Consider the following 27,024-nt stretch of genomic DNA (forward strand, 5'->3'; position numbering starts at 1 on the left):
TCCTTATTCCCTGCCTTACAAACATAATTCATCACCTGCAGCAGAGTCTTCAGCGCGTGTTGTGTGTGTGTGTGTGTGTGTGTGTGTGTGTGTGTGTGTGTGTGTGTGTGTGTGTGTGTGTGTGTGTGTGTGTGTGTGTGTGTGTGTGTGTGTGTGTGTGTGTGTGTGGAGTCTGAACTGATCCAGTTGCATCCTAACCTGATCAACAAAAACAATGATATGCATTCAATCCCTGCTGGTCAAAAGGTAACTTAAAACACACACTCACCTCTTCTCCTGTCCACGTCTGGTGTCTGTCTCGTCATCTTTAACATCTTTAGCTAATCCATCACAAGCACGTTCTTCTTATATGGAGAAATATAAAAATGTGTACACAGAAAAAGAGACAAGTCCTCATCTGAAATTAAAACAGCATTTAATCACTATACAGCAAAGCATTTCTAAACCACTGCAATTTTCTTTTTTATACATTTGCACAAGTGTTCCCCACATATTTAGGATTATAGACAACATCTATTACCCACATGAACACAATTAAAGTTACATTTTGTGTGTTTTTGCCCACTTTAGTTAGTCTCATATCTCTGTGTTCATGTATTCCTCCTTATTTAACAAGCAAATGTGTGAACGTGTGTGTGTGTGTGTGTGTGTGTGTGTGTGTGTGTATATCTCAGGGCAGTAAGAGGACACTCTGCCGGTCTCTCTGTGCAGCCGCTTCCTCGTCCTTTTGTTCCTCGCTGGCTCTGCCCCTGCAAAACCAAACCCCACCAATCAAAGGCAGAAGATCACACATCAAATCACTCAAATACCTGATTAAAGATGGCAGATATCATAGATTTCAACACGTGGGATGTATTCACACCCGCTGAAAGGGTCATTTGAATAATGTCTTGGTCATCACTTGTAAATAATGATAATTTTGAAACACTTCACCGCACAAGTTACAATTAACTGCACCGATGGAGCCTGCGTTCTTTTTTTAATGAGACACTTAGGAGGGGCCTCTCGCAGTTTGCAGCTGACTATGACAAGGCAAATTAACTTAACTAAGATTTTATAGACAGCAGACGTAATAATGGCATCCACAACGCCCGCCTGATCTAATGCTGTTGTCAGAGGCTTCGGTTTCATAAATCATTTATTTTTAATGTCATCAATCTTCCACTCAGCTAGATTTCATGTGTGAGAGATATGGTATTTACTTGTTGGTTTGATAATCTCTTTCTCAAATGAAGAGTGCTTTTTTGTGTGCAAAATGTACAACAGAATTTCCATAAGACCATTTCCAATACGTCCATTCTCCGAATATGAATGTAATACTGCTGTGCAAGTAAGCACTAAGTGAAGGTTAGATCAAAGACAGCCAATAGACCGAGGCAAAACTAAAGCACAGCCAGACAGCTGGAGGCAGCGGAGTCAGAGGCAGATGATGAATAGATGTCTGGATATGAGGTAAACATAGGTTGGGTCATAGTAGACGCACACTGTGGCACAGCATTCACTTGTGTGTGGAGTGCTTCAGATAGCTTTTATTACTTGAATAGACATCATATCGTTTATTTTATACGTTTTCTCCGGCAATGAATTCTAAACCCACTCAACAAAACACAGTTGCTGTAAATGATGACAGGCAGCAGAGAGGAGTCTAAGTGGAACTGTATTATAATGCATCTACTCTGTGAGGCAACTGTCTGTGAGTACCTGGTGGCTGAGAGGAAGCTTCAATTGAACCATCCTGTGGGGATGGTGCATAAACCTATTTTAAAGGTGCAGTTTAGAAGTGAAAGAGGCTCTGTTCTGCTCCTTTTCAAGTTCATATTTGTACTTTTATGCCTCTACTGGGTCATGTCTGCCTGCTTTAATGTTCAGAAAGCTCTTTATTTTTCTCATACTGAGTGTGCTGCAGCACCTCTTTTCACCCTCTGTCTGAAACCAGAGCCCAGTCTGTTCTGATTGGTTAGCTGGCCGGCTCTGTTGTGATTGGTCAACCGCTTAGAGATGTCCCGCCCCTTTTCATGTACAATGTGTTGGAGTACAATGGAAGCGTTTCAGACAAGGGGGGAGTGTGTGGGAGAGACACTCCTTCTAAAGGGAACTTTGGGATTTCAGCCTTTGCAGACCATTTACATGCACCAAAACCTATATACTGTAACACACCACAGGAAAGGGGAACACCAAAAAGCATAATAGGTCCCCTTATTGTAAAGGATATCAGTACTTATTCCACCTCTTAAACTCATGTTTGCGCATGGCACACACAACATCTCAAAAAGAAGGTTGATGGTCTTTATTTTAGTCCGACATTGTTTATTGGTGACTCAAGAAACAAATTCGAGCTTTTTTTTTACTTTACTTCTATTTGTGGATCATTGCTAGGGTCATGTTGGAATAGCAATTGAAGATTAAGCAAAAACTATGAATCCCCAGATTGTCAATGTTACTTTTTGCATGTATAACAGCCAAATCTAAAACTAAATTAGAGCAGTGCCGCTGGGTCTTTCAAAAATAGAGCCCCAAATGGTTTTCTTAGCAAACCTGCGAGAGTTAATAAACCACCCTGTAGAACTTTAAAGTAGTAGCTGCAGCTTAAATCTCCATATCAATTTGATAACCTGTTAGAAAAATGTGCTTTTTACTCGTGAGGATCTGAGAGTAGCTTTACGACTTCCTGTTTCTCTGCTCGTGTCCTTTCGCTGTGATCGGGCATGTAATCCGTTGCTTTCTCTCCCTCCTGCACTCCCCAACACTCCTCAACCATTTCAATGGTCACGATGGGGGGGTAATCCCTCTTTTTTTTGTGCGCTATCAATCCCTCTCTCTGTCAGATACGTGAGAGTGTAATGGATCGTTAGCCAGCAGAACAACTTCAGCTCTGACAGCATGTTGGGTATCGGGGCCTTAATGTGCAGCTTAATGTGAGAGAGAGTGTGTGTGTGTGTGTGTGTGTGTGTGTGTGTGTGTGTGTGTGTGCGTGTGTGTGTGTGTGTGTGTGTGTGATTTTCAATGTTTTTTTCTTGTATTTCTGAATCTGAGCGTGTGGGTGTGTGTTTGTCTGTGAGATGTGGGATGTGTGTGTGTGTGTGTGTGTGTGTGTGTGTGTGTGTGTGTGTGTGTGTGTGTGTGTGTGTGTGTGTGTGTGTGTGTGTGTGTGTGTGTGTGTGTGTGTGTGTGTGTGCGCTAGGCATAATCTGCGCTAGAGGCCTTGTGCTGAGCAGAGCAGTGTGAATATCACATTGAGACGTGTAATAACCGGATTATCACACACTACACAGAGGGCTCCCAAAACAGATCTTTACATCCTTCAAACACACACGCACGCCACGCACGCACGCACGCACCCACATACGTCATGCTCATATGGTTACACAAATGCACTTAATCAGACGAGTAGCTGTTCAGGTATACCTTTGTTTTTGTTTCTTTTATCATGCAGTCTTTTGTTAATGGAATATTCCGTTCCTTCAGATCTTTTAAAATAAAAAAAGAAGAGACATTGATTCATCTAAAAATAAAAGCCTTGATTGGTCTATCTCAGGTGAAATCGAAAAGTTTTGTGAAGGAAAAAGTACAATATTTGCCTCTGAAATGTGGTGCAGTAGAAATACAAAGTAGCACACAATGGAAGTACTCAAATGAAGTATGTCAAAATTCTTCAGTGTGGTACTTGAGTAAATGTACTTCTCACCACAGGGTTCTGCTGTGTGTGTGTTTTACTCACTGTGAGAACCGATGATTCTCATGCTGATTTGGACTATATCTGTTTCTCGTACCAAACACCACAGCCTGCTGCTCTGCTCCTGAAGCAGAAGGAAGGTTTAAATGTTAACGCCTGATTTTGATACAGAGTCGTTTATCAAATGTGGCCAGAAAAAAGATGGTGTGTTGAATTGTGAATGCATGGCGTGTCCGTACCATTTGCCATGAGTTTGAGTTCCTGCTCCAGATCACGGAGTGTGTGTGCAGTGGTGTCAGTGTCCAGGTCGGGGTCCTCGCAGCCCATCTGGTCCACACTACAGATGTCCATGATCTCCTGGGCTGCCCGGGACAACGGACGCAAGGCATGACCTATTCCTGAGCCCGATGCAGGACGAGACAAGCAGGCAGAGAGAGAACGACAACGTGGAGAGACGAATGCAGAGAGAGGGTTTGGGTTTGTCTTTGGACTTGGAGACTGCATTGGTGTCGACAGTGTAGACCCTGAACAACAAAGAAAGAAAGTGTACATGTATTATCTTACAGTACATCTAACTAGAATGGATTGTTTGTATTTTAAGATGTATTGTAACATTGTAATCCCAGGAGTAATCCCCATGTTTTTTAAAGTGTACCAATGATCTGATTACACATGTTTTATGTGACTGTAAGGAATACAGTTACCTTTTTTTTGGTATCATGATTCATAATCCCCTTGTATATATTCCATTATTCCCTGAGCCTGGCTGTACACTGTGAAACTCTCTTAGAGAATCGTATAACTTGCGATATCAGGCTGTAATTGATTGGTGTATGAATGCACTGTAGGATAGACGGCAGCAATGTTTCTAAGTAAACACAGTAAAGTGCAGCATCATGCAAGAACAGGTACAGAGTTCAGGGAAGATGGGAAGTAGACAGGAGAAAGTAAGAGCAAGAAGAGGAGGGGGGTGCGGCTCGAGACTGGATGAGAAGGGGGTGAGAGACGGAGACTCTCAAAACAGTCAGTGGAATGAGTGGTGTCTCATCCAACTCCACTGCGGCCACATCAAATTGAATCAGATTGAACATCCATCTCCACCTGCTCACTGTAAATTACATCGAGGCCCCCATTGAGAAGCTATGATGCTCTGTGTGTGTGTGTGTGTGTGTGTGTGTGTGTGTGTGTGTGTGTGTGTGTGTGTGTGTGTGTGTGTGTGTGTGTGTGTGTGTGTGTGTGTGTGTGACTGTGTGTGTGTGTGTGTGTGTGTGTGTGTGTGTGTGTGTGGCACACTGTCCTCATGCTGTGTGCTGTCTAACCACCTCCAGCTCCAGTGTTAAGTCTTTTATTCTTTCAATCTTCCATTGTCTCCTTAACTCTCTCCCCCCCCCCCCCTCTCTCCCTCTCCCAGTGCCTGGCTTTGTCTTCAGCTGGCACAGAACCTCCACTTAGGGCTTCACAAGCAGTGGCGCTGTCAAACTACGCAGCAAGGGAGCAATGATGCATGCAGAACACGCTGCTAACACGTGTGCGCTCACACATACCTGTAGACCCAGTTTCCAACCATCTCAATGGGGATGGCTCTCGATGTCGGGTTCTGATAAACTCTTGGCCTGATTTTAAAATGTGTTCAGGGGAAAACGAAGATAAGATTTAAATCTGATTCTATATCACCACCTCTAAAAGTTTTTCCAGGAAGGTCAGATTTAAATATTGTGTGTGTTGCACATGCATGCACTGTACAGATACAGTATCAAATAAAGTGATGCATTAAGATGAGTCTCTAATCAAGTAAAGCTGAGTTTTTGCAACACAAATTTACTCAAGCCAGGCTTGGGGAGTAGTGGATAACATGTTCAAAGAGCTCTTTATTTTTCTCAAACTCTGTCTGAAATCAGAGCCCAGTCTGCTCTGATTGGTTAGCTGTCTGGCTCTGTTGTGATTGGTCAACCGCTTAGAGATGTCTCGCCCCTTAGCCGATAACGCACAATGTGTTGGAGCACTAGCAAATAGTACGGCGAGTGTTAAAAGGTGATGTCACTATGTTCTGGAAGTAAACAAATGAGTCAAATGGAGGCGTTTCAGGCAGGGGGGGGGAGGAGGTGAGAGAGAAACTCCCTCTGTAGGGAGCATAATAGGGCCTCTTAGCATAAATAGCATAATAGGGCCTCTTTAAATTGGAATCCTTATGTCTACTGCCTGAATTTGCTTCATAGTTTTCCCTTTCTTCGGTTAATTTGTTCTTTTTTTTAATTTAGTATGTGAAATGTGTCATATATACAGTATATATTCATAAAAAAAGTGTGTGTTAACTGTGTATTAAACTAAAACGGAGCATTTTCTCTGAGCTCAGATTTAATTTCTGCTTTCTCTAGTATGTGTTCATGTAACTTAATTTATCAAATTGATATTTATTTGCTCTTGTGTTCGTTTGCATTTGATTTTAAGGGCTAGTAATTGTCACAGTTCACCTTTTAAAAGTTACCCTCCCAACCCCAGCTGTAGTTCAATTGAAGCGTGAAATAAAATAGAACTGTATGCTGTGAACTTGAAAAGGAGTTCCCTACCCCGAGAAAAAGATGCTCTGTAACTGAAAGCTATTTCAAGACTTTCATAAATGGCACATGGGACCCGGAGCACAGATGTTTCTGCGAGCAGCCTTCCTCACCGCGCTGTCAGACACACACTGGAGCAGCGCTCTGACAAGGCGGCACAATGAGGCTCAGGGAGGGAGGAAACTCGCCGAAACGTCTGTGATAAGGTTCCCTTGAGGAATTAAAAAATATTTAAAAATGGTGAAGACCCAGGAGTCTTTCTGATGCTTTAATTAAATATGTTCAAAAGGTTCTGGAGCTCTTGAGAGGTTTCACAAGTGGACGTCCTTTCCAAGCAACTTAAATCCACTTCAAACCCATCAAGGCCAACATTGTGCTCACTTGACTGAAAGTATTTGATGTGAAAGTACAAATGATTAAGGAGCGGAATACAAAATAAACATGATAATACATTAAGAGCCAATCAGAGCCCTTTATTCATCCCATGGGGAAAATTAGTGACGTCTGAGGGGGTTTTATTTCATAGTAATATCATTCATCAGAACATGTGGTACATTATCATTTCTAGAATCACCTGTCACATTCAGTATGCAACACATGAGAGCAACACATCCAGATAGGTTCCCCTTTTGCCATTGCCGCAACCATTTTTGGGTGAAAATATCTGCTGTCATTTGACTTAAAATGGTAAATTAAGATTCGAGGTCTTCACCAATCTGATAAAGAGAATAGCAAAACCAAACATTTTATTATCTCCAAGAAGCCCAAATACGATGGTCAGTCAGGCAAACCATTACACGATGTCATTGGATATCGATCATCAGCGTCGATATGGTCAAATTAAAGTCAATAGGGGTATCGATCTCCTGCAGGCTAACACTTAAACTGGGATTTGTTTTGGCTTATCATCGTTTTATCTTTCAATGCAGCATCTTTAGTCTCTACTTTGACTTTTAACATTACAGCTGTTTGAGGTTAGCCACGTTAGCATCATAATGTAGCTGTGATGAAGTGTTTCCAACAGACGTGTTGACTAATCGGATCCCATTGATTACATTTTCTGTCCTCTTTGAGGATGAAGAGAAGACACAGATATTTTCTTTACTCCCTTTTTTCTACATAAAAATAAAGAAAGCCTAACTTTGAATCTTTGGGGTTGTCTCTTTAAGGATGATGACACTTTTTTTTCCTTTTTGTGCTGATTCTTTGTTTTCATCGTAAAGGTGACGATGCCGTCATTTGGCCATCTATGTTTGGGTGTCCACATACTTTTGGCCACATAAAATATGGTAGCTACATACTTTATATCTGGGTTATCAGAGGCATCAGATACCTGTGATGTGTGACTGCAGCGCTGAATATGCTTGGAAGTTCAGAAGGAGTAATGAAGTGAATTGGGTGAATTTAAACACAGTGGTTGTACAGTAAAATGACTGAGGAGAGAAACAAGGTGGGGGATCCTGTTATCTGGTGAGCAGTGGAGAGTATTAGATATATAACAGAGTAAAACAGATTATCGTCTCATCTCTCAGGTGTCTATGTTTGTGTGTGTCGACATAAACAGATTACTGCAGTGTTTCTGGGATGTGAGCAAGGGAAGTGATGAGAGGACGGATTCCTGGACCAACTCCCAATCCTGCGTGTGTGTCTGTTTGTGTTCGAGAGTGATACGGTATAATCTCTTTAAGAAACCTGCGTACTCGGTGCCAAGAAAGGGTGGCTATATGCAGAGTTGAGGTGTATTAATTGTTTGTGAAATGGAGTTTTGTATGTAAGCAGGAAGAGGAGCTCAGCCAGCTTGATAATGACAAAATGAATACGTACGCACGCATGCACTCACACACACACACACACACACACACACACACACACACACACACACACACACACACACACACACACACACACACACACACACACACACACACACACACACACACACACACACACACACACACACACACACACACACACACACACACACACACACACACACACACACACACACACACACACACACACACACTTACCAGATGTTCCTAGTTGGTTTGCTGATATTTCTCCTCTCCTGGTAGGTCTGGTTGAGTGATTTTGAATTCCAGTTGGCTGCGCGAGCTTCATCATTCTTGCAACCAGGTCTACCTCAGTGTAGGGGCTGAGGCTGCTGCTTGCTCCATGACCCATTGACACTAAAAGAGTAAGACAAAACTCTGAGAGGGGGCACACCGAATACAAGTTATACAAAAATAAGGATGCTAACAACAGCAATACGATCAATAAATCAGAATACTTTATAAATCCCAGTAGAAATGAGGTTTTCTGACAGTTGTACCATAATAGAATCAATTCAGTAAAGCTCATTGGACTACTCTCCAGATATTCTGCCAGACTCCAAGCTACGGCGTTAGCTCGTCCATTAGCAGCCAGTGGTCTTACGCTGCCCATAACGAAAGTGGGGAGACACAGCACCCAGCCCTCCTCCTCCATCTCGTCAGTATACCGTGCAACCTCTGTTTCTCTCTTCAGCTTTCAGTTGGGATAGCTGTTTTCCGACCATCATGCTAGCTGGCCTTTACGAGATTAGCTCCTCCCTGGTGTAAACATGGCAGCCAGTCAGTTGCTATACAACAGTGGCGTGGATGCACAACAGCAGAAACTAAAAAACAAACAAAATCCATCATTTTGCAAGAAAGTTTAAAGAAGATCAAATGAGAAAGCTTAAAGTTGAAAATAGTAGCCGGAGCAACAGACCGCATGCACGGTTGGCGCATACGCACTAGATTGCACTAATGTCTGAAAACTTTAGTAGAATCTAAATATTTGTTATTTTTTGGAGTACTATTTTTCTCCCTCCTGACACTCTTGAGAACACATCTCTTCACTATACCTATATTGCTCATTACATGCTCTACAAGACGTTTGAACTATCTTGAAACCATTTAAATGAGAACTGAGGACAGGTTGTACAACTTCACGCTGATACCAGTAGGACATATCGCTCCCAAATGGAAATAGCAATGCATTTGATTTGCTATCACACTCCAACAGCGAGTAATTTTGTATAGATCCAATGCATGGAATACGTTTTTTTGTGTGACAATACACAGAACATAAAGCTGCTGGGTGAATTACTGAAAACAGTCATTCGTTTTCATGGTTGATCGATTTAAAAAGTAAAACTAGGTCATGGTTGTACTTATTTTGCAGTGCTGATAGTTGGAGTCAAATGAATAAAATATACTCAGAAAGTCCTCACACATCCTTTCAATATAACAATGAATAAAGAGTTTACTTAATCCATTACCCTTTTTGTACTTAAAAATAAATTAATGAATCCAAGCAAATTCGGTAAATGACATTTGATACAATAATCCATTTGTTCACTCGGCAGCAGCATCTGCACCAAACCACTGTTGTGTAACTGCTTCAGCCAACCCTGACAGCTGCAAAGCAATTACTGCAGTTTTTCTTCTTTCTCTCCAGTGGTTAGCCAATCAATTATTACTATTGGCTGCATGGAGAATCTACTAACTAGTCTAAATCAGCTGCAAATGAAAAGAGGAAAAGGAGGAGAGGTGTCAGAAAGCTGGCTTCTAAATCCAAAGAAAGAAAAATGAATCAGAAATGCAGATAAAGATATCAATATATGTCTGTCTTTCTGCTTGTTTTTGCATCTGTTTCTGTGCTGGATGGCATACTAATGCTCATGTGAACAGCTTATAATAACTATCACTACCAGAAGGGTAGACAAAGGTCCTCAAGTTAACCTAGAGGCCAAGCTCAATTAACGTCAGTGCTGTTTAGCAAGCAATCGTTAGCTAAGCTAGCAAACGTTATCTCTTATCGCTATCTATCAATCAATCAATCAATCAATCTATCTATCTATCTATCTATCTATCTATCTATCTATCTATCTATCTATCTATCTATCTATCTATCTATCTATCTATCTATCTATCTATCTATCTATCTATCTATCTATCTATTTATCTATCTATCTATCTATCTATCTATTTATTTTTTAATCAAACTAGCTAACGTTCGCTAGGAAACATCTGCTATCTATCTACCTAGTTAGCTAGCTTACCTTATCTTCTTATCAGCCACTGATTTTAACAAAACTCCGGTGTCAGAAACTACCGGGTCCGTGTGGACCAGGCCTAAGGTGAACATTTTCTCCATCCAGCTGATTGTTTCTCTTCTCTCTCGCTGTATAGATATTGGTCATTGTCCTGCCTGTCTGTCTATCCCTCTGTCTCGCTTGTTGGATGCACACGAGACAGAAACTGCCCACTTCCAACCTCATTTTCTGACTGACCGAGGGACAGGGAGTAGGAGGGGGAAAAAAAGAGAAGGTGGAAAGGTAGAGCAAGAGACATATAAAACCTGTTGGATCTCAGCCCTGTCTGCCTAGGAAAAAAAGAGTAAAATAGAGGAGACAGATGGAGGGACATAAATGAGTGCAGAGTGTTGTCAAGGTGATATTCCTCCTCTCTAACCTTTCTCTCTCATTAACTTTGGAGCTTTAACGACGGTGGCAGAGACGGTGCGGGGTTTGACGAGCGGCAGGCTGCATGATGAGGAGGGCAGTCGTGCCCTTGCTGGAGTCTCTCACTGTCGACCTCATTCGCCTAACGCAGGCTTCACAGTGAACCGGTGAAAAGCTGGCCTTCCATACGTGATGAGGGAGATGGTTGACGGGATTATTTTTGAGCCATTTACTTAAAGGGACAGTTTACCACAAATTTGAAAAATAAACAATTGCCCTCTTACCTGTTGTGCTGTTTACCTTATAGCTGTCTGTAGTCTCTTAAATAGATGGAGCTTGATGTGGTGCTTGAAGCGGACTTTAAACGTCCTCTATGTACCGAAACACACTCACCTAAATTATGACACAGCTGATTTGAATATTTGATTCTGATTGGTCAACTTTAACATTTTAGAGGTTGTTAATTCTCGCTAACAGGCCGCTGCTTAGGAGAGCAGACTGTTGCTAAGTAGGATCAAGGGACTTTGTGCAATTATATCAATCATGATGTATTAAAGTAACTAATTTGATCCTACATTTTTTTTTTTTGTCACTTTGGGGGAGGCTAGACTTTTACAAATCTTGTTGGGAGTATTGAGCACCTCATTACAAAGCCACTATACATATTATTAGTAATAATACACGTATATATATATATATATATATATAATATATACTCCTTTTTTCGCCAGAATCAAGTGTATTGCCAGGTACGAATACACAAACATGGAATTTGATTTGGTGTCTGGTGGTGCGAACATAAACAATCCAAGAAAATAATTTGTAAAAGTGGGTAAAAAATATAAATATAATAGGTAAAGTAAGTTTTTACCTCCGATTTAATTTCGTTTCTGGTTTTGTATTTGTTTGTTGTAGTTTAAAGTGAAACTTGGCAATGAAATAAATGAGAAGGGGTGAAAAAAAAACATGGCAGTCAAATCGATAGTAAATGATGGGATGCAAATCATTTTCAAGCAAAATTACAGAATAGACTATGTGTTTTCAGAAATGTTGCATATGAGATTGCACATCAACATGTGCCTTTTAACATTCATCGGGGAGTTAAAGTCAAAGTAAACTTTACTTTTGTTTAACTAGAAAAGAAACCAGAAGAAAAGGCTGTGTTTGTCTGTGAGATTGTAAAAGTTTGTGGTAAAATGTGTTCCCTGACAGTTTTAAAAAATGAAGGCAGTAAATACAAAATAAGAAGCCAACACAAAATAAAAAAAGGGATTTCAGGGAAAGCTCCCCCTGGACCTACCAGTAGTAAATTATCCGTGTTGTCCCCCATCTTTTTCGTTTTCCACCAAGCAGCCAGCGCTCCTCTGGGTTTAAAACTCATTTTCATCTCTCTTGTAAGCTCTGCGTTTTTACATATTTGTTCTAAATCCTATTATGAGGGCTTTGTGATATGAACAACGCTTGCAAATTGGAAAGTATCTCCAGGCAAAAAGTTGGACACAGAGGTAATCTTCACAATCTAATCTCCCGGCACAGGAACACTTTCTGATGTAGTTTATAGGAAAATATGAACCAGTTTATAGAAAAAAAAGGAAATCTCAATGAAATAAGGAGCATAAAAATAACCACACACATGCACAGGCCTGGTGAGCAACGGAGTACAGGATTACGTAATCAGGATACAAAAAAAAAGGTAACTGTATTTCCTTGCCGTTACATAAAAGAGGCCCTATTGTGTTTATTGGGGTTTTCTCTTTCCTGTAGTGTGTTATATAGGTTTAAGTGCATGTAAATGGTCTGTAAAGGCTAAAATCCTTTCCTTGATATTTATTTTCTCTTGTATGCAATGCATTGTGTTTGATATGAATCTAATGGAGGTGGAAGTGATCTAAAAGTTGCATAAAGTAGTCAGGATCCATTACTTTTATATTGTGATAATGATAGTAACTGTAACAGATTACATTTTTTCAATCCTCCCAACCCTGCACATGTTAGAATCATTTCCTTACTTAAACCTACCTGTTGGTCCTGAATCATGCCGAGTCATTTTGGATGTGTGCCGCGAGTCGCAGTGTGTGTGTTCTTGCGTGTCTGAGTGACCAGAATTCATGTCCAAACCCTGAGGCGGAAACCCATCCGGATCACAGAGCCGCTCTGATCCCGGCCCAGCACTGTGGTTGTGCTTCACCTAAGGGGATATGGAAACAGATGGAGGCATGCAGGAGAAGGAGGGATGGAAGGAAGTGGTACAAAAAAAAAGGGAACGAGTGAAGGGAGTGAGGCGAAAAAACACATCATGGGAGGATTAGAGTGAGATGGAGAGATGATACAAAAACAGATAATGGAGGACAGGGAGGAGGGGTGTAAAACAGGGGAATTAGGAATTAATAGTTTTGCTCTTCACTTTCGTAACACAATCAGTTCAAAGGACAAACAGGAACTCAATATCAATTTAACTTTTATTAAGACAGGTAAGAGTGTTAAGATGTGTGTTTTTCCATTTTCTACTGCATATTAATAAGGTGTGTCTTTCGCTGGAGATATTTCCCCTCCCTCCCTGTTTCCTTTGTTTCCACTTGATGAATTGATTTTTAATTAACCCCTGGAGCTGCTGAGAGCATCTCACAGCGGCGATGTGGGTAGCTTTTTCTTCCAAGTGTCCTCCTGTGAGACTAGATGGGGGGGAGAGTAAAATGAGGAAGCTATGTTTGGTTAAGATTAGATCTGATGCATTAGCATGCTAGCCGGAGCATTCAGGAGACCCTGCAGATGGGTCGGGAGAAAATAGGAAGCGAGGCATGTGGGAATTATGTTGCCGAGAAAAGAGGAAAGAGCGAGGATGTAGAATGACAAGAGGAGGGGAAGAAAGAAACAGAGGCATTACAATGAAATGGCAAGAGACACAACACAATGGGAGTGTGTGGCGGGGAAAAATGGAGTTGTGTTTGTGCAATGTCTAACAAAAAGGATGCAGCTGTCTGGGTTAAAAGGTAAAAACAGTGGGAAAAAGAGAGTTTGCAAATAGGACAATCGAGGAGTAGTAATCGGGTCCAAAAGGAGAGAAAACGCTAAAGATTCTAATCTAATCATTTTATGAGCAGTTTGATTCAGGTCCAGAGGCCACAGATAACCACCATTTTCACAATCATGAACCTCATTTGCTCCATCTTTTTAATAAAGCACTACCCCCCCTTTATTTTTTCCCCTTCCCCTGTCACAGTATAAAGGATTCATACCATTAAATAGCTGATAGGTCATTTGGGACCGTTCAGGCGGTGTCTTTTTAATCCACTCTCTTTTCTTCTCTCAATGGTGTGCACCTTTAACACCACTGCCTGGCGTGTCTCTGAGCTACAGATGAATAATGTGAAGTAATTAGCGTGATACAAATGTTATCTAATAGATCAGGTCAGCTACAATAAGACACTCTGACTGTATGCTCCTGAGTGATTATGTCCGGCAAAATGATTCTCTAAAACTTCTAAAAACTCACCAATTTATTACATTTATTACCCGGCTGGAAAGACAAACTTTAATATAACAATAATTATTTAAATAACTTCTAGAACCTATTTGGGTAATTCATTCATTAGCAATCAGATATTTTTCCCACACTGTAATAACAATTGTAATTTTTATCAAGTGAAGGAGTTTGCATGCCCTTGTTTAATTAAAAAAGTAATTCCATTTTTATGCAATAAAACATTTTGTATCATAAAGAAATGTGTGTCGTGATGAATAAAAAATAAATGGCTGTGAGTAAAAAATATCTTGTTAAAAATAATGAGTTGGTGGCATTAATGTCATGCTTTCTAATATATCCGCTTGGTACTATTTTGTTTTTGCATCTTTATTTAAAGAGGCCCTATTCTGCTTTGTGGGGTTAATCACGTCCCTGTAGTGTGTAATACAGGTTTCTGTGCATGTCAATGGTCTGCAGAGGCTAAAATCCCTGTGTTCCTTTCTGAAGGAGTTTCTCTCCTGCCTTAAACGCCTTCATTGGACTCCTTTGTGTACTTCCATAACATGGTGACATCAATATGGCACACTTCTATTGGCTAGCGCTCCAACACATTATACATGATAGGCTAAGAGACAGGACACCTCTATGCCAATCAGATCGGACTGGGCTTTAGTTTCAGACAAAGGGTGAAAAGATGTGCTGCAGCAAATCTCATTTCTATTTAAGTACATTCATAAAATATGTTCAGTTTTGAGACACGTTAATGTATTATATTCCTTATTCTCCTCAGAAAAAAGTTCAAATACTAACAAAGTTCTTCCCCAAAGAAGGAAAACAGCTTGTATGAATATGGAAACAAGTTACCATGGATGCTTCTGACAGCTGTTCTCGCTCATCAGTCTGCATATCCTTTTCTCTGTCTGCGTCGGCAGGAACAAAGGGATCTTCGGGATGAGACGTGGCAGGATTCCCTCTCTTTCCCTCTCTGGATCTCCCTCTCGTTAAACGTACGGGCATCTGCGCCTCTTCGTCTGAAGACTCTTCCTCATGTGGAGCGAGACCCAGGCTATCACTGGACATTTCATCACTGCTGTCTTCAAGAAAAAGAGATACACAAGTTGTCCTTTTCAGACAAATATTGTTTTAAGAACGACTCAAACAAGTACGGAGACATTGATTGTCCTTGATGTTTCGCACTTTAAATCCCAGAACATTTCCTCAACATTAAATGTAAAATAGATGTAAATGTCCTTGACATTGCCACACAAGCATTGAGCTCAGTTAAGCTCATAAAGCAGGCGTTCAGCGCCACACTGGTCAAAGAGATGTAGGAAGTGAAGGGTGAGAGAAATGCTAAGAATGAAGGTAGAAATAGAGATGATGGATGTATAGAGAAGAGAGGTAGAAGTGGGAAATATGGCTGAGGGAAGTAAAAGCAGGATGAGGAAAGGTTGAATGAATAGTTTTGTGTCGGATGTACAGTCACGGATCTGTATGCAAAGCCCAGATTATAAAGTCTAAAGCAACAATAAAACATTTACAATTAATTACAATTCAGCATACTAACCAACACACACACACACACACACACACACACACACACACACACACACACACACACACTCTCTCTTCCAAGTATGTGCACAAAATAGACTTAAATGCTGATTTCTTTGCAAATTCAGCACAAAAAAACAAAGACAAACTGCATGTACAGTGAATCGTAATGTGCATTTCATGTATACCAATGGGAAGTGTACAGCCATTCTTTAAGAAGTAATTACTGTACCTCTGTCTGTTTAAATAGTATGGTATTTGTTTACTTACAGTAATAATCCATTTTTAGAGAAATGATGTGCATTTAGACCATTTGGCTTCCGGTTTAAAAGGCAAGATCTAGCTAGAGAAAATCTAAATAGCTGTTCAGTATCGTTCAGTATCGTTCAGTAGCTTAAAATATTGTTTAATAATGCCTCTTTAGATCACCCTGTTAACAGTAAAGTGAGAAAAATACTAAAATAAAAAAACAGACATGAAGGAACACAATAATAAAGCTGAGTCGCTTTGGAGCAAAGTGTGGGAGGCTGTTATTAGATGTGTGTGAAATGTGACAACAAGAGTGATGAAGGTCACACTTCCTTCAGCACTCTGTAGCCCCGCAGAGGAGCGATTTAATTGTGAAATCAAACTTACTTCAGTCTATTATCGTGCTGCCTGTCTGCCTCTGGGTCCAAGCTTTATTCAGCTGTATAACACCAGTGGCCTTCAGCAGATTAAGTACTAATTTTAAGTGTTGAGTTGTTGGTTTATAATAATTTAAGTAATTCAGACAGACAAAACAGGAGGCCTTGGACAAGTTGTTCCTGATATTACAAGTTGCTTGAGTTTTCACATACAAGAGAGTTTCATCTACGTCACAAGAATGTAATGGGAACATTTTTTTAGTAGAGATGGACATGATGATTTGTATGAGGAGTAAATTCGCTAAATCTTTTCAAATAACAAGAACTGAATCTCAAGAGGGACCAACTGAGCAAAGAACTGTATCATTGGCATCAATGTGAATGTAGGAGGACAGTATGCTGAGTGTTGTTATTCATTGAAATAGTGAGGCGCTTTGTCTCTAATTTTGTTGACAGGAAGTAGTGGGGCACCTGATGCTCCAGTTGTAGTTACTAGTTCCAATTGGATTCACACTTTTAGGTATGTATCTGCAGTCCAAATCAAAAAATAGTGGCGCGTCCGACAGATAAAAAGCTTAGGTGGTGATACAACCATAGCAAGAGAGACAACAGAATGCGAGATACTGACTGAAAACTAGCAGAAACGAACCCTAACCCTAACCTACCCAAGATCTACAACTCAGTGACTACACAAGACAACCCACTGGGTGACTGGTCAGTAAAGACAGAAGTTCTGGCGGACAATCCTGTGATTCCTTTGAGACACTTATTGCTGTATGTTCTTCTACCAAAATAGATATGGACAACAACCAGCAGCTTGCACTAGTTACTGTCTATGCAGTGCAATTTGTGCTGAAAAGGTCAAAAAGATTTTTAAAAAGTGCAGGTGAGAGCCTGGATGGAAGAGCTTGGCCTGCCAACAGACGGAAAGGTATTATTTATTATTATAAGTCTTGCTTTATACAAGTGGTCCCATGCATCAGTCCCGAATGCCAAACATGGTTTCTTTAGAAAAACAACTAATGTTTGCATTTCAAACCTTATATAATTGATCTGCTGACTGTAAACACCAGTGGCACAGATCCAACTTGATCTTATGCGCAGCTAACCCTAAATCTTATTCATAACTGCTCCAAAAGTCATAAAGTATTTCCCTCCCGTTAACTAAAAACCTAAGGACAAAGTTCTGAGACATTCATCCTACAGTATGTCCTATCATGAACTTGATAACTATTAGCAACTATTGCATGGTCCAAAAAATCAAACATTGAGTGTCCAATTGATGCCTTTTTTTTTTACCATTTCATCACCATCATAAAACAGATATGGACAAAAAGATGACATTTTTACAAATCACTTACCTATTGAAAGCTCCTCCTCCTCCTCCTCCTCCTCCTCCTCCTCGTCCTCCTCCTCCTCCTCCTCCTGTTTCACATTTGAAAGATAATTGTGGATGCCATCTATGAAATGTAATGGAGGTGTATCCAGAGCTGATTCATGGTCCACAGAAGTAGGGGTTGGGGAAACCAAGACTGAAGAATCCTCTGTTGTTGGAGTTTGTCCAAGACGAGAAAATGCATCTTCAGGAGACTTGTTTAGTAAATATCTCACAGGTGGACTTTGTGCAAGATATTTTGGTTGGGGGGTTGAACTGGATGACCCTAGGGGCAGCTGGAGTTGATTGTCAGATAGCAGGGACTCGGGGTCACAGCGGGAATGTTGGGATTGCCTTGAGGACTCCTGATTACTTCGGAATGATTGGGAAAGCTTCGGTGATGAGATTGTTTCTGAGAACAACTGGGAAGATTGGGTCTGTTCGGACAACAGAGATACGTCTGAGCCCTTTTGTGTTGGAGTTGAATGGTTAACCTTAGGCAATAAGGTTGACTCAGTGGAGCTTGATGGTGAGACTGTGAATGTAGACCTTACAGAGAAGGATCTGGACGGAGAAGGGGAGTGACGGTGTTCTAGGATTGGAGGTCTGGTACTTTTCACAGGAGAAACATCAGGCGGAAACAAGACAGGGGAGCGGGAGGGTTTCGGGATCTCAATTTGGGAATGTGCTGGTGAGGGAGAGGACAAATGTTGAATTGGTCCAAGGTCAGGTTTTGATTGATGGACGTTGGGCGGGAAACTGGACTTTTTTGACGTTGGTGTTTTGATTGATATCTTTGAAGTCTGAGCAGTGAGGCATGCTGATGGCTTGCTCTTAGAGCACGATGCTGTGCAAAAAGATAAGATGAACAACAGTAAGAACATAAGTTATGTTTTGTAAGCATGTGGTCACATTTTCATGAAAAAGTACACAGGGGAAATGTACTAAGTTTGTCCTTGACTAACGTTGCTGCCCGCCTCCAATGCCTAATACGGTTTAACAATGATATTGATTTTGAGTTTATATTCTTGAGTTTGACCAATGTACAATACACTTCATTCAAAAGCAAACTGTACTGTAAATCATGTTGTTGTCGCATATCACTACTAGTTCTTGTAGTTTATTTTAAAAGGAACAGCTTAACTTACTGAATAAAGGACACAACCCTCGTTGTCTTTGATTGGTCGGTAAATAACTGATGTTTCTTATTTTTTATTGAAATGCCTAAAAGGTTAACCCTAAAAATAATTACATAATCTCTTTTAATATCTTACATTTCCTCTGGTTTCTGCGGAGAAAACTGCAGGCAAAACATTACCATAATACGTGACCCTTGCAAAAAACCTACAAAGCTTACATTTTGTCAAATGCTCAGGTTGGGAAGTGTGAATCTTGGATATATGAAGCTTCTTAGCTGCTTTTGCTGGCGTTGGTGCTGTTGATTGCCTGGATGGTGGTGCTGGACTGGGAGAAGGGCAGCTGACTAATGAGGATCCGCTGTTAATAATGGCCGTCTGGGTCCGCAGTGTTCCCTTACTGAGGGGCTGCTGAACGGAAGGAACCCTGGGTGGGAAAAAAAAATACTTTGTGAGAGTCCATGTCCATCTGCTCATGACAACACAGAATATTAGAAACTTTGGCAAAGATTTGCCATTTGGATAATAATTACATAATACCAAATGTATATGGACTGAATATTGATGACTGGTAGTTAAGTTCTCAGGAGGAAACCGATGGACTGTCTTCTCCTAGTACAGAATGAGTCCCTAACCAAAGTGAAGGAGTTCAAGGATCTCTGGGTCTTGTTCTCGAGTGAGGGGACAGTGGAGTTTCAGATGGGTCTGGAGACTTGAAAGTAGCAGGAGCTTTAACGCACCGTTGTGATGAAGAGAGAACTGAGCCAGAAGGCAAAGCTTTACATGTACCAGTCACTCATCGTTCCTACTCACCTATGGTCATGAAAGATGGGTCATGACCGAAAGAACGAGATTTTGAATACAAGCGGCTAAAATTGGTTTTCCCTGGAGGATGGCTGTCACCTCTCTTCGGAATAAGGTGAGAAGTTAATTAATCAGTAAGGGTCTCGTAGAGTTGGTGCTCTTTTGCGTAGAAAGGAGCCAGTTCAGGTGGTTTTGGGACCTAGTAAGGATGCCATCTGGCCTGGGAAGTTTAGGGCCCTCTGCTAGAACTGCTTCCTTTGCGACCCCACTAGAGATGGATGGACGGTAGTGACGTACAATGTTTAGCAGTTTTAACAGACAATTCTACCAAGTGCCCTCACGCTGAGCAGCTGATGCCTGTTACCAGCTCTTGTCTGTAGATGAAAAGTGTTGTTTGTTTTAACAGTTCACGTATTTGCCAGTTAAGCTTATTCCCAAAGGCCAAGGTGAATATGGAAGGCACCTTTGAGATCAGAGTTAAAAATGTATATAAGCTCACTTTCTGTTGTCTGTCCTCTGTTGAGCAAAAGGAAGTCCATGTATGTCTTCCGCTCTCTGTGGAAAACAAATCAGAACAGTCTTATCATGACAAATGGAAATAAAAATATGTCTGTGAAGCCCTATTTACAAATGTGTGTCTTCTCCCCCTTTGACCCTCACTAAATTAACTAGAGTATATGTTTTCATGAAGGGTGTTTCAAAGAGTGTTTGTTAAAAGGAAATGCTTCAGTTTTTCTCACCTCATCCAGGATTTCTATGACAAGGCAAGACTCAGGTTTGGTAATCTGAGGCTCAGGCCTGCCACTGCTGACAGGGTCGGCAAACAATGATGCACAGTAGCGATGAAAATCCTCCTCTTGAGCTATAAGCACACACACACACACACACACACCACAACATTGTTACGCAAGATGGCCAGAGGAAAAGAGAGTCATGTAATGTGCTGCAACACGAGGGATTTAGACTTTTTCATGTTTGTTTTTTCAGCTACTGCTCAGAAAACATCTTGGAATACTTATTGAACAATTATTTGTATATTTGTGGAGAGCAGGAAACCTTTGATTCATGATGGCTTAAGAAAAGAAAAAGTGGACAAGAAGGAAAGAGGTTAAAAGACAGACAGCTGGACCTCAGAGAAATCAGCAGCAGAAGACAGACTGGAAGTAAACACTAAAGCCATTTAATAAGTGGGATAATGTACTGCAAGGCGGTCATTGTTGAATGACCACATTATCCCTTACATATTAAGCTGTAATGAAATTATTGTTTGTTCAATAATTCAATCAATATTTGCATTGTCAGGAGTGTGTATCATTAAACATGCAAACTGGCAAATGTATCAATCACAGGACAAATGTAAAACCCCTCAGCACTCTGTCTGACCCTCCGGGCAATACTCAATGGAGCGTATGGAAGGTGACCCAGTGCCAACCTAACGGACACAGCTATCATTAAAAGCTAAACAGGAGAATTTGATTGAACTGTTTTTTGTATATACAGATCATTTAAATCAAACACTCATAATAAAATGTTCCGGTAGAATTTCCCCCCAAATCAGTTTTTTCTTTCATATTTTTTCGTGTACTCTTCTCACTTTAAAGCTCACAGGAAAAGTCATACCTTCAGAAAGGCTCTATCTAACCACAATTGTAATAAAAAAATGGCCAAATAAAGCCATAAAAAACAACATAGCCTGCTTTTTTCAAAAACAAAGGTTATTCCTTGTAATGAAAGTGGCATAAATAAAGAAATGACAAGAAATTGGTTAAAATATAACTCCACAAAAATGAAAATGGAAAGATATTGGATGGAAAAAAATAACAATGAGAAATAGAAATCAAGTTCATAGTTGAGGTTAGCGGGAATCATTTGGGTGAGGTAATGAATACTAAACATTACTAATGACCCTCGGGTGGGATGTGTTAATTAAAGCACTAGAATTAATGATGTATCCATGGTCTGCCTACTTTACTTGAAATAATTGTTCATCAGATTTTAGAACGGGTTCATGTTGTGTATATATATATATTCCAATATGTGAAAAATATATAATAATTTACTATATACATATTTTTTTTAAATACAAAAATGTCCAAGCCATTACAGCTGGTTTGTGTAAAGAATATTATAACATAATTCAAATAAAATATATATTAGACATACAACATATCAGAAATATAGCAAAGATTGTCCAGGCAATAGGAGGTGGTTTATGTGGTTATTTACAATGTCAAGTTGAAAACTGTAAGAACATAGAAAGACCGACATTATGTTGTTTCAGGTGCTTCTTTGCAGCTTCTTTTATCACCTCTCTACCTGTGAAAGATGTCAGTGTTCACGCCTGGACCTTTGAAACCAATACAGTCACTTTCCTCTCTTACACCCTGCTCCAGTAGGAATCAGAGGTCAGGGTCATGGAGAGCTGCACCACTGGGTCTGTATCCATTTATTATCCTGTGTCAGATGAAAGATGTTGCTCAGCAGGGGATGAACAGCAGTTTCCCCTCTGAAGAGACAACCCTGCTGCTCAGCAGACAGGCGGTAATCTAAAGTAGCGGTACAGTATGTCTTTGGGATGTTTATATACAGTATAGACCCTTGGCAATGTATTCCCTGGATTAGGAATGATACATTGAGATTTAGTTCTGCTTCAAATAATTCATTCTAAGGGTCGGTCTAGTGATGTAAAATATTAAAGTATCTTTAGATTTATAGTAGAAAAAATGGTGTGAAACATTAAAAGGAGTATTTAATGGTGACAAAAATTTAAAATAAATCCCTACATAAATATTTAGATACTGCAAAGTGCTTGAATTTCTCCTAAACCGGATTTCTACAAAAGACGATTAGGGCGATTTCTTCTAAAAAAGATGCGGCCTTAATCCACTGGGGTAGATTCCATGTGTGCATGCACTGATATTAAGCAAATAAGGTCAGATCATTTCAGTTTATATTGTTGTTAAAGCAGTGAAACATACAGAATCTGGACTGCATCCTCACACAACACATTTCTTCTAGGCAATAAAAGTAACAAAACTTAACGTTGAAATAAAGTTTTCTTTGCCGTAAATTGTAATTTTGTCAGTCTGAGTCTCTCGTTGTGTTACCACTGCAAGTTACCCGTCTGTGCCACCTCTGTATATCTCTCTATGTCATCCTAACAATGCTTCTATCACATCACCACATGGGTCTGACAGCTCGGGAAAATGAGAATTTAAAACAAGGGAGAGCTCCCCACACGACTCAGGAAAACAGCTTTTATTATTCATGGACACACACGTAGCCCACCCTTTCATAATCAAAGACAGGAGAGGAGGAGAGACGCTGCGGCCTGTTGTAATCGTTATGCGTTAGAAAAGTTTGAAGCAGGTGGATGGAATAGTTTATAAGCTGCTTAACAGCTCTACATTTCCCAGAGACACTGATGTGTTCCTCACATCTGCATATCGCTGAAACAATGAGTATCAATCATTAAACTGTGAAGAGGTATCAGATTCATATTGTGAATGACTTTGGTTTTTAGTAGACAATGATGGAACAAAATGAAACACATAAAACACATTTACTGTGAATAGTTTGTGTAGTTTATAGTTTGTCCAAAGGTGTATGTAAGACGCTTGGGACAAAAACCGTCTAATAAGTATATTTTAATTGTTCCCTTCAGTGTTTACTTCCTGTCCGTCTTCTTCTGTGGATTTCTCTGACGGCCAGCTCTCTTTCTTTTAACCTCTCTCTTTCTCTTGTTCTCTTTTTATTGTCTTTACTGGGGACAGTTTAGCCACCAAGAATCCAAAGTTTTGTTCTCGAAAAGTATACAAATAATATTTTAAAAGTATTCAACATTTTTGTTCTGATGGATGAAACTAATGTCTGTTGTCCACCACTGATGTAAATTAACCAGACATCATTCTGCGGCTTGAAATGACTGCACGTAGTCCCTCGATCCTCATAAGCAACAGTCTGGTAGCAAAAATCATCAACCTCTGCGGATGTGCATGTGAGCATGTGTTAAGTGTTACTACTAAGGTAAAATAGCTCACCCTTGGGTGGAGAAAAACTAACATTTGTTTGAAATGTAATTTGTTCCAAACCCTCTCTGCCTTTCAAAAAAGAACAGCTCATAATATTCAGATTCTCACAACACATGGTCTACTTGCTGGGTTAAAGTGGGTTAATGAGAATTTTGCAACTAAGAAAACTGGGTCACGGGATAGAGAGGTTGTGAAACCTTTCTTTGGGGAGCTCCTTCAAAAGCAGAGTATTTCCGAAAAATTAACCCAAATAACTGCTTGCAAAAAAAGCTTTAATCCTCTGTAGTAAATGACTCTGACTGAACTTACAGCCTTCAGCCTCATAAAGACCAAAAATATGTCTTCCCTAATAGCTTTCTAACCAATATCAAGTACTAAGAAGTTATTTGTGAATTTTAAGTATGTTTTTGCGTGTTTAGTGAAAAACAAGGATTCTCCTACAGTAAAGTTCACTGTTGCGCAATCAAGTCCTTAGTCAAACAAAGGTTTTGCTTGTAGCTAAAATATTGGTTGAAGAGACCCTATTAGGCTCATATCTAGGTTTCTGTTTGTATTCTGTGCCTCTACACTGACATGTTTCATGCTTTAATGTTCAAAAAGGGTGCTGTCTGTGCTGCAGCACCTCTTTTCACCCTCTGTCTAAAACCAGAGCCCAGTCTGCTCTGATTGGTTAGCTGGCTGGCTCTTTTGTATATGTCCCGCCCATTGGCCTATCACACTGGAGCGCTAGCCAATAGAAGCACAAGTGTTCCATTGTTCTGCCACTATGTTATGGAAGTCAACAAAGGAGTCCAGTGGAGTCATTTCAGGCGTAGGGGTGTGGGAGAGAAACTCCCTCTGGAGGGAACAATGGGATTTGCAGACCATTTATATGCACAGAAACATATATAACACTACAGGAAAGGGGAAAGCCACACAAGCACAATAGTGCCTCTCTAAAGAATCCACCAGAATGTGGAAAGGGAGATAATGTGTTGTGTTTTATAATTGTTTTGGTTTAATGTGTTATTTCTTTAGTGTTGGCTCTCCCCCTCCCCTCCTTTCTCTGTTTCTCCCGCTCGAGGCACACCTGTTCCCAATCACCCAATCAACCTGCTCCATAAAAGCCCAGTCCTCACTCCCTACTCTGCCAGATGATTCCATGTAGTTGGATCAACCAGAGTGCTTCTCTGCAGCCTAGAGCCTTGTGGTCCAGCGCTCCAGTTATTTATGCAAGCTCTAGTGGTTTTTCTTTGGACAACTCCCTCTATTCACTAACCAACCAGCTTGTTGCCATCACTGCCTGCCTTTTCGTTTGCTTTACTTTGTTATTAAACATCTGGAAATATTTACCCTGAGTCAATCTCTGCGTTGGGGTCCTTTTAAATATCAGTTACAAATGATTTGTTTGTTTGGGATGGGATTTGAAAAAAATGCAACTCATGCTTGAATGGTTGGCTTTATGAGAGATGGGTATGGAGAGCTAGAAAGTACAAAAAAGTACAAAACTGTGCAACTAAAAAAACATGTCATACTTTGAAGACTGTAGCTGTTTATAGTTTTTGTTTAGACTGTGGTTAAGGCATCTCTGATTTAGTACAGCTGCAAGAGGTCTTGTAAATTAATGAGTCCACACTCCAAACAAACTGTACTGTGTCTCATTTATTTAATATACATTTCTATGAGAGCAGGCAACTTTTTTGACCTCGAAGATTTTAAACTATTTGAGAGACAGCAAGGTGTTGCAGATCCTAACAAGGTCGAGATTGAGTGAATCTTGATTGATGTGATGAGAGGCGGTTGACGGCCGCGGGGTCCAGAGGTTTTGGGAGGGGGAGAGATAACCGCGGTCTACCCGTCTCCTGACAGCCTCGGCTTGGGGCCAGACAGCCAGGACACTCCCCTGACTGATGAGCTGCAGGCCCTGAGCTTTAAACTGCAGGCCATCCACCCCCCCCCCCCCCTCTCCCTGCCCCATCCCTTACCCAGGCAGAACACAACCTGTCAGGCATGAGCCGCCTCTAACGGCCCTCTGCCCACACAATCACAGCCAGTGATTACCCGTCACACTGCCACGGATGGATGGGCAGGCACTGATACGTCTGACCCCTGAGAGGCAGAGGTTTTTTACTTTTCTATCGTGATTTTGGATGTGTGTGTGTGTGTGTGTGTGTGTGTGTGTGTGTGTGTGTGTGTGTGTGTGTGTGTGTGTGTGTGTGTGTGTGTGTGTGTGTGTGTGTGTGTGTGTGTGTGCAGTTCATCTGTCAAATGACTCTGTCTGTAGCTGTTTCTTGGTTGGTATGTCTATCAGAAAGGTGGTATGTTCAGCAAGAGAACATGACCGGCAAGGCTGTCAACATCATATCTTAGTGTCAAAAGGTGCTTACGAACATACAGGTGTGTGTGCGCGTGTGTGTATGTGTGTGTTACCTGTCAGGCAGCATGCAGTCTCCTCCGTGGTGTTTTTGTCAGGTTGTGGTTTTGAATCAGTACCGGAGGCCAAAGATGGACAATACGTTTTAATCGGCGTCCTGCAAACAAAAATGAACTTATAAATCATTGAATTCTCACCAAATTAATAAAATCATATCTTAGACATAAACTTGAGGCCAGTCCCGGGGCTTAAGGAAAACTCAAGTGCGCATGCTATTTGGGCAAACGTCCCCACACGATGTACTTTCTGAATCTACACTCAGTCCATTTTGGCTTCATGCCATACTTAGCAACTCTCCTAGGTATGAACAGCCCCCCCCCCCTCCCAAATGTGTATCAGATTCTCTTTATACATCCACAAAACTTATTCCTTTTGTACTGGTCTCATAAAGCCAGGTCAAGGCCGATGGACGGACACTTTATGAGAAGCTCCAGGATGCCCATAAGGTTTGACTGAGGTTATATATTCCCTCTACAGTCAATATCCTCCAAACTGACAATGTTTATCTTTTTCTCTGTCTTTATGTCTTTATGGGTGTTATATGTAATTCTGTACCTCACATCCCTTCTTTATGTTATGCTTCATCAGTCCATTTTTTTATACTCCTTAAATACAGTCCTTTTAAAAACTGTAGCATCGCTAGCCTTAGGCTGTTTGCATTTAAGGTATTGCCAGACTGCAGGAAAAATAAGTGTGTTTCTCTTCTGTGGTCCTCTCGGGTCTTGTGTTTTTACCTCCCTTTGGAGATACATGTTTGATAAAGAGACCTCCAACCAATTGAGCCGAGTTTACTCGTCTACTGTAGAAAAAAACAACAACTGGTGAAGTGTTCCTGAGGAAGGATTTTGAATCCCTACCCAATTACCCTGCATCTGTAAGAAAGAGTTACAGAGTTTCCCAACAGT

The 27,024-nt window shown here is 40.7% G+C and overlaps 2 protein-coding genes across 2 annotated transcripts in view; both read right to left on the reverse strand.

The window, feature by feature from the left end:
- Window positions 1-490: 490 nt before the first annotated feature.
- On the reverse strand, window positions 491-15,237 carry LOC134880841 (uncharacterized). Its single transcript, XM_063907942.1, has 6 exons — window positions 15,045-15,237; window positions 12,737-12,905; window positions 8,259-8,417; window positions 3,913-4,197; window positions 3,719-3,797; window positions 491-749 (listed from the first exon to the last, which is right to left on the reverse strand). The coding sequence occupies exons 1-6, from the start codon at window positions 15,195-15,197 to the stop codon at window positions 671-673; spliced, it is 924 nt and encodes a 307-aa protein (XP_063764012.1). The 5' UTR covers window positions 15,198-15,237; the 3' UTR covers window positions 491-670.
- A 2,476-nt stretch (window positions 15,238-17,713) lies between these two features.
- The window catches only part of zbbx (zinc finger, B-box domain containing), a 34,920-nt gene continuing 25,609 nt past the window's right edge, over window positions 17,714-27,024 (reverse strand). The window contains exons 11-15 of the mRNA XM_063907372.1: window positions 26,116-26,216; window positions 20,416-20,537; window positions 20,175-20,230; window positions 19,093-19,298; window positions 17,714-18,582 (exon numbers count right to left, since the gene is read on the reverse strand). Of these exons, the coding sequence (XP_063763442.1) occupies window positions 17,714-18,582; window positions 19,093-19,298; window positions 20,175-20,230; window positions 20,416-20,537; window positions 26,116-26,216 (1,354 nt within the window). The remainder of the gene's footprint in view (window positions 18,583-19,092; window positions 19,299-20,174; window positions 20,231-20,415; window positions 20,538-26,115; window positions 26,217-27,024) is intronic.

The sequence above is a fragment of the Eleginops maclovinus genome, chromosome 18 (genome assembly GCF_036324505.1).
Source record: "Eleginops maclovinus isolate JMC-PN-2008 ecotype Puerto Natales chromosome 18, JC_Emac_rtc_rv5, whole genome shotgun sequence".
Classification (NCBI taxonomy): domain Eukaryota; kingdom Metazoa; phylum Chordata; class Actinopteri; order Perciformes; family Eleginopidae; genus Eleginops; species Eleginops maclovinus.